An 8234-nucleotide genomic window follows, 5' to 3' on the forward strand; every position below is an offset into this window, starting at 1 on the left:
AAGATAAATTATGTATCTCTACAATAGAATATATGCAGTTGTAAAAGATAAAAGAAAAAATGCAAGTAAGCCCTTGAAGGGGAGATACAGAGAGAGATGTAGATGGTGAATAAAAGCAAGATGCAAGAAAATATGTAGGAAAATTTTGCTACCATTTGTATAAAACAGGAAGAGAAGATAAACATATCAGGATTGTTCTGTGTGTGCACAAAAAGTTACTAAAAGGATAATCCAGAAAGTAATGAACTACTGTTTCTAATTGGGAGGCAGGAATGGGCAGGTGGTAACTGAGCAGGGTGGTAATTTTTTATAAAAATATAAAAGTAACTTTATACTTTTTAAATGTTTGCACCGTGTGAGTGTATTACCTACTCAAAAATTTAAGAAAAATAACCATCCTCTAGTTTAGCCAAGCTAATGCTTGTGGACATTTAAAAAAATTAGTTATTAATAATCTCAGAAATAAAAGTCCCTGTCTATACGACATACCTTCCATAAGAGTTAGTATCTGTGGGGAAGAAGGGCAGTTACAACAGTCATGCATTACAGTTCAATTTATGACTGGGCTGTGAGATTAAGTGCTTAAGTAACACCTACTACCTTGATGATAGGTGTGGGGCTATGTAAATTTATCCACCCAGCTCATTCCCACTGGCATGTGGGAGGACATTTGTGAAATTCTCACCTGCTTATGGAAAGTCATTCTGCCATGACTGTCGGACACCAATGACTGTCATCAAAGCCAAAGAATTGGATTTGCAATATATGCGTAAACAAGACTCTGCTCCTCGCTTTCCATCACCGTCTCCTACACACCCTCATTTTCTCATGCTAGAATTGTCCCAGAAACCCTGTCTCTCTGCCTGCAGGTCTCCTCCTTCTCCAAGCCATCCTACATATTGCAGCCAGATTAAGGTTGCTAAATGATTGCTGTTGAAACACACTGCTGAACACAAAGCTGCCACGTGCTCCTGGGCCTGGTCTGCTGCTTCAATTCTGTCTCCACTCTCCAGGGTGCACCTCCTGCTCTGCTGGGCCAGGGCTACTTCCTGCTGCTCCCAGAGGACACATGGGGGGCCTTCCTGGAGACTTCTACCCTCAGTCCTAACTATATCTAGCCTCTTGCCGATATCTAGGTCAAGACTGGCCTCTGACTCAGACATGTTAAACACGCACACCCAACAAAGACAGCAGCAACAACAGCAGCAACAAAACAACTCTTTTGTTTTGTTTTTTTTAAAATGAGATGGAGTTTTGCTGTTGTCACCCAGGCTGGAGTGCAATGGTGCCATCTTGGCTCACTGCAACCTTGGCTCACTGCAACCTCAGCCTCCAGGGTTCAAGCGATTCTCCTGCCTCAGCCTTCCACGTAGCTGGGATTACAAGTGTGCGCCACCACGCCTTTCTAATTTTTGTATTTTTAGTAGAGATGGAGTTTCACCACATTGGCCAGGCTGGTCTCGAACTCTTGACCTCAGGTGATCCGACTGCCTCGGCCTCCCAAAGTGCTGGGATTACAAAAACAACTCTTGAGAATTGAGTGAGACTAAAGCATATTCTCTCCATGGTGACTACAAACAGCAAAGTGGCTGCAGAAGTTATTTCAACTGGGTTCTAGTTCTAGGAGTGCCGCTTCTGAGCTTTTTGACAATGAGCAAATCACATAACCTCTCTGATTATTTTCTTCCTTGCAAAAGACAACGTTCTGACTCCTGCACAGTGTTGTTGAGAGGGCTCAGCGAGGGTCTGTGAGTAAACACTCTCCAAAGGAAGATGATTCTTGCCCTTCTACTCTCTGGGTCATGCAGATATTGACTTTTAATTTAAAGCTTTACTTTAGATATTGTTAAAGTAGATGTGGCTACAACAGAAGAAAGTTCCAGCCTAACTGAAGATTGTCATGAACGTGTAGGGATTGATTTTGTGTGACTGTCTCCTTGATCTGTCCAGGTTTCCCACGCCCAGCAGGAGTATCTGGAGAATCACATCCAAACCCAGTCGTCTGCCCTGGATAGTTTTAATGCCATGAACTCAGCCTTGGCGTCCGATTCCATTGGCCTGCAGGTACTCATCTGGTTACTGCTATGACAGGGCAACCTAGCTGAATCAAGAGTGGGGCCTGTGCCTTTGTAGAAAAATAAGTCACAGAACATCCTCAGCTCATCATTCAGAATTCTTTAAGCAGAACCACTGTGAAGACTTAGGTCCAGAAGACAGTGAAGGAAATTGAATGAAGCATTTCCAATCTGAGACTTTAAGGCTTTGGTTTTGCTCTCACTGAAAAGGGAATTTAGACCCTGAGTTTAGTGTGAGAGATGTCGCTTGCTCCACCAGATACCCGAGTATTCCTCAGCATCAGTACCTAACCCCGCACATCAGCCCTCTTCCTCCAGCCCCAGTGCCACAAGAAGCACCACCTAATCACAGAATAACACAGACTTCACTAAAGACAATCTGTACTCTTTCATGGCAAGCAATATAAAAAAGGCTTGTAAACACTTTTTTATAATTAGAAATTATTTTGTATCAGAAAGAATCATGGATATTCCACGTCTTGTTGTAGCAGACAGGGAAAGAGAAAGACCCAGTATCTTATATTTGTGAAAATGCGTGTTGTTATCTTACTTTGAGGGATTCTTTTCTTGGCTGATTTGGTTTACTAGGAGCCAACCATTCAAGTGCTTCCCCTTCTTACTCTTACAAATCCCCTAACATGCAAATTAACTTGAAAATGTTCAAAACAAAGCATTGTATGTGTTTGAAATAGCTTCCCTTAGTCTTCATTTCCAAATATATGAACAATAGTTTTTACCTCTCCTCCAACTTTATTTGGCTCTTATCTTTTTATCCTCCTCTCAGAAGTTCCAAAAGCTATTTCAAATCCTTTCTGGTTCTATATAAGTAATTTATCAGATAAACAAATTTTCATGTTGGGATTCTCCACTTCCCCTAATTCTCTGATAACAGTTGGAATGGGCAGCAGTGACAACAGCAAGGCTCGGCCACTGTCCTGGAGTGAGTCTGGGTGGCCTCATGTTTGGGTTCGTCTGGGATGCCCATTTCTGGTGGGGCCTCTGAGTCCCACCCTTTTCCTGGCTCTCTTGAGTGTATGCCAGCTTTCCCCTGGCCTCAGGCCAAGCCCCACTGGTTCTGGTTTGCTCAGTAGCCTTTGTTTTCCCTTCCTCCTGTGGTCAGGGGGCTTGCCAAGGCTCCCTTTCCTCCCCTGTCGGATGCCGTCTTATTCCCAGCCCACCAGCAAGGGCTTTATCTCACCTGAGTTCAGACTTAGTTGGTATTTTTACTACATCTCTGGTTTTTCTTCCCAGAAAAAAAAATATATATATATTTGCTAGTCTTTTCTGGCAATTCTTCTGCTTTGCTCTCTGGCCAACACTCTGGCATTTACTCCAGAGGCCAGCTGTTTGACTCTGACCCAGGCACCTTGACTGATTCCTAGTTATCGTGCAGGCTCTTAGTCCTGGACAGCCAAAGGAGCCTTATAGCTAAAACCGCTGAGAGAAAGTGACAGAGACAGAGAGACAGACAGACAGAGAAAGAGAAAGAGAAAGAGAAGGAGGAGAAGGAGAAAGAGGTGCCATCTCACGGCAGGAAACTCAACATGCTGGAGGAAGAGGGCTGATGTACGATGTACTCCCACTGATGCTGATGACCACTCGGGTACCTGGTGAACCAAGTCTGAAGGTAGCTGGCTTCTTCCTTATGCAAGATCCCAGCCTCTCCCACTGGCCCACTCTACCCACTTTCATTATTATTGACAGGGAGGCCAGACCCTTGGTTTGATTCCATAGAATCAGAGCTAGAAAGAACTGAGAGGGTCTCTAATCCCTTTGTTTTATGAGTAAACAAACTGAGGCCAACAGAGAGAAATGACACGAGCAAGATGCCTACCTAGTGACAGAGCCAGGATTAGAAGAATCCTGGTCTCTTGGGCCAGAGTGTAGGTTTTTTTATGGATACAAGAGTAGCATCTGTGAAGCCAGTGGGGCTGGGGGAGTGGGTGGCTGGCCTAGGTGATTTCTAAAGCCCCTTGAAGCTCAAATGTTCTGTGACTCCATGCTTCCAAATGGCTTCAGTATTTCCTTTAGTATCTAATCACTTCCTTCAGAAATTCTTTTTCTCGATTCAAGTAGATTTAGGAGCGAAAGGCTTATATTGCCCAAAGTAGAGGCTGAGGAATTGAGGAAGCTTCAGAGACTGATCATCTAGATAAGAGCACAGAGGTGTTAGAAATAGTGCCCAACACCAGGGTTTTCACATCTTCTAATGCGAAGTTGTAGATGACTGGGGACATAGTACAAGATGCCTTTCCAGTGGCAGGGATTCTATGGAGGCCATTTATCTCTAAGGAGAGTTAACCAAGTAGAAACCAAAGCAGTAAATAGCAACACGACTTTTTTTCTTTTTATTTTTTTATTATTTTTTTAGAGATGGGGTGTTGCTCTGTTGCCCAGGCTGGAGTGCAGTGGTGTGATCATAGTTCACTGCAGCCCCTACCTCCTAGGCTCAAGTGATCCTCATGCTTCAGCCTCCTGGGTAGCTGGGGCTACAGGTACACACAACCATGTCTAGCTGGTTTTAAATTTTTTTTTGTAGTTGCCCAGTCTTGAACTCCCACCTCGGCCTCCCGAAGTGCTGGGATTACGGTCATAAGCCATCACGCATGGCCAACACTATTGATTTAAACATCCTTGCTTCAGTGTGGCCTGGAGCAAAAATCACTTGCCTGCATTACCAAATTCTGTTCCTTAGTACTTCTTTATTGCTACCCCTCTCTGCCTAAGGCAGGAAGGTGAAACATTTGCAGGTATGCGAGTATTCTCAGTCATGTTGTCACTATCCTGGCAGGCAGTCTAGAAGCACAGAAGGGATAGCTCTTTTAAGAAAAAGAGGAGGCTGGGCGTGGTGGCTCACGCCTGTAATCCCAGCACTTTGGGAGGCCGAGTCAGGTGGATCACAAGGTCAGGAGTTCGAGACCAGCCTGGCCAATATGATGAAACCCCATCTCTACTAAAAATACAAAAATTAGCCAGGTGTGGTGGCAGGTACCTGTAGTCCCAGCTATTCAGGAGGCTGAGGCAGGAGAATCGCTTGAACCTAGGAGGCGGAGGTTGCAGTGAACGGAGATCACGCCACTGCACTCACGTCTGGGTGACAGAGTGAGACTCTGTCTCAAAAACAAACAAGAAAGGAAAAAAAAAGAGGGATGTCTCTATTCTATAAAGCTCATATTTTGTTTTTTTGATTTCATTGTGGCAATTTGGGAAATACAGAAAAAATAAATAAGAAAATAGATATCCATAGCCCTATCACATAGTGAAAACTATCATTCAGATTTCTTCCTAGTCTTTTCCCCCCCAGTGCATAAACATGTATTTGAACCAATGCTTATACATAGTTTTCAAAATGGGATTGTACTATACTGTTTTCAAAGGCTGTTTTTTTTCCCATGTGAAATGATGTATTATAACACTTTTCCTTGGAAGGGCTCCATTTTAGTCCATTTCCATCCATCCTAAGCAGTGGCGAGTGGTGTTGGCAGCAGCTACGGGATGGTATGGGAGAGGCTTTCAGTCCCACCAAGCTACAGGGGCAGACCTCTTGGCCACCATGGGAGACCCGCAGTCCCTCACAGCACAGGGTCCCAGACTGGCAGCTGCTGTAGCCTAGGACAGCTACCCCAGTGGTTAATGATAAGGGGATTTCTCAGTGCGTGGTACAGCCCATGTGTTTTCACACCACCGGATCTGGTTTTGTTTTTGTTTTCATCCTCATAGAAAACCCTCGTGGATGTGACTTTGGAAAACAGCAACATTAAGGATCAAATCAGAAATCTGCAGCAGACGTATGAAGCATCCATGGATAAGCTGAGGGAAAAGCAGAGGCAGTTGGAGGTAGCGCAAGTTGAAAACCAGCTGCTGAAAATGAAGGTGGAGTATAAAAGCCTAGATTTATTTTCTATGAACCTTTCTCCTCTTTCCTTCTCCGTTTTCTCTTCCCATCTTCAGCTTTTCCATTTCCTTTTTCCATTCTCTTCTTCACTGGATTTTTTTTTTTTTTTTCTTTGAGACAGAGTCTTGCTCTGTCACCCAGGCTGGAGTGCAGTGGCACAATCATGGCTCACTGCAACCTCCACCTCCCGGGTTCAAGCAATTCTTGTGCCTCAGCCTCCCAAGTAGCTGGAATTACAGGTGTGTGCCACCACACCCAGCTAATTTTTGTATTTTTAGTAGAGAAGGGGTTTCACCATGTTGGCCAGGCTGGTCTCAAACTCCTGACCTCAGGTGATCCGCCTGCCTTGGCCTCCCAGAGTGCTGGGATTACAGGTGTGAGCCACCGTGCTTGGCCCAGATTGGGGGTGCTTCATAAATGCCCCCACTGGGCATGCCTTTCTTGGCCTCCAGTGGCCTCAAGGGCTATTTAGACACTCACCATGGTGCTGCTGTTATGTTACTGAGAAGACACTTGGGATGCCCACAGATCTGGAACGTCAGAAGCCTTGGAGATCTCTCCCTTCACTGTTTAGATTTTCTTTGAGGTCCCAAGGCCTTTCTGTTTGGCTTGACAATAAAGAGCTGAGGGACACACAATTAGCTGGTACTTGGGCTGTGACCCTTTCTCAAGAAGAAAGCTGGTGGGTGACTAGGGACACTGGGGGAGTGTCCCATTTGGCCCCCTGGGCTGGGAGCGTTCCTTAGCTGGACTTCTAGTGCCCTAGAGGCATTAGTGCCCCTCCCAAATTTAAACCGTGGATAGACTTCCTACCCAGTGACAGGAGCAGATCCGTGAATGGCTCCTGGAGGGCACTTAATAAATTATGTCTTGGATGAATTCCTTTGTATGTAAGTCTGTGGTTTTAAAATTTTGCTCAGCACAGACTCAGGCTATAGTATGGGTAGTGTATCCACATCGTTTGTTGCTCAAAGTAGAATATGTGAGGGAGTGAAAGGTGGTACTATTGGTAATTTAGTTCACTTCACAGGGGTGGGCTGGGTGGGGAGGAGGGGCTGCCGGTGCGCCGCCCGGTCTCTGTATTGCCACCCTCGGGATCTGCTGCCAGTTCCCCTGGCGTGCCACAGCCGTGGGGCAGATCATCTTCTCTCTATGTTCACTTCTAACAGGGCAGCTCTTCTTTTCCATATATTGCCTTTCTCAGTAAGAGTTAGTTTGCGGGGGTGGGGGGTGGGGGGGGAGCTTATATTGCTAAAAAAGCCTGAAATTACTGATTTAAGTATTTTTTTTCAGCTGAGGGGATTTATTCAATCATTCATTCTACAAATATTCATCGAGTGTCTACTCTATGTGTGTGTCCTGTTCAGTCCTGTTGGTTCCAGAGGTGGCCTGTCACCAGGCATCTGGGGACATCATTAGGCTGCTTGGCAATCTGGCCGCTTCCCTGGAGTCCCGGCCTTTCACTCCAGCCCACAGTTGCCTGTTGTAGAGACTGATGCTTGTTTTCATCCTGACAGTGGAGTTAAAAAGGGTTTTCCCACTCCTCCTATTTTACTCCCCAAATTGAAAAAAAAAAAAAAGCTTCAGGAACTCAGGGTATGTTACATGACCTGGAGGCAGAGTGAATGGGCCTCCAGGGACAGAGCCCTTCCAGCGAGCTGTGCGTGCACTGCAAATGGAGCACACAGCACACAGGGTCTCTCTCAGCTGGTGATAAGCTCTGTTCAGGATTTTCCACTTTGGGACTTCGTGGTGCCAACACTTGCCCGGTGATGAGAAGGGAGAAGTCAAGGGCATCAAGAGAGACTTGTCACATCTTGGAAATAAACATCATGTCACCTATTGAGGTTGTAGAATGCCTCCCTTTTCCAGAGTTTACGTATGCAGCAAACTCAGCTGTCTGCAATAGGCAATAACCTGGAAGGAGGGGATGAGAGCAAACCTTCTGCAGCATAAAATCAATGGCGGGAAGTCTGTGTGTGAGGACGTGGCCTGGCAAACGGGAGGCACCAGCCACTACCAACCTAAGCCCTGCCCACCTGCAACTCCACTGACTTTTTCTCACTTCCTAAGCCAGGCCTGCTTCAGCACCAGGAGTGCCAGCTTAGTGTTCCCCACGCTAGGCTGGAATGTTTCCAAAAGCAACATTTAGGAAAGCACAAAGGGTGTGGAAAGGGTGAGTCCAGATTTCTCCTTTGAGCTTAGCTGGTCTTACCTAGAAACTGGCTTGGCCAATGCAACTAATGAGATTGCTTAGAGTTTCT

At 45.6% G+C, this 8234-nt stretch overlaps 1 protein-coding gene across 1 annotated transcript in view; it reads left to right on the top strand.

The window, feature by feature from the left end:
* MYZAP (myocardial zonula adherens protein) overlaps nucleotides 1–8234 on the top strand; it is a 109312-nt gene that overhangs the window by 31815 nt on the left and 69263 nt on the right. The window contains exons 5-6 of the mRNA XM_011983205.1: nucleotides 1951–2064; nucleotides 5796–6005. Of these exons, the coding sequence (XP_011838595.1) occupies nucleotides 1951–2064; nucleotides 5796–6005 (324 nt within the window). The remainder of the gene's footprint in view (nucleotides 1–1950; nucleotides 2065–5795; nucleotides 6006–8234) is intronic.

This window comes from Mandrillus leucophaeus, unplaced genomic scaffold (assembly GCF_000951045.1).
Source record: "Mandrillus leucophaeus isolate KB7577 unplaced genomic scaffold, Mleu.le_1.0 Scaffold247, whole genome shotgun sequence".
In the NCBI taxonomy this organism is placed as follows: Eukaryota; Metazoa; Chordata; class Mammalia; order Primates; family Cercopithecidae; genus Mandrillus; species Mandrillus leucophaeus.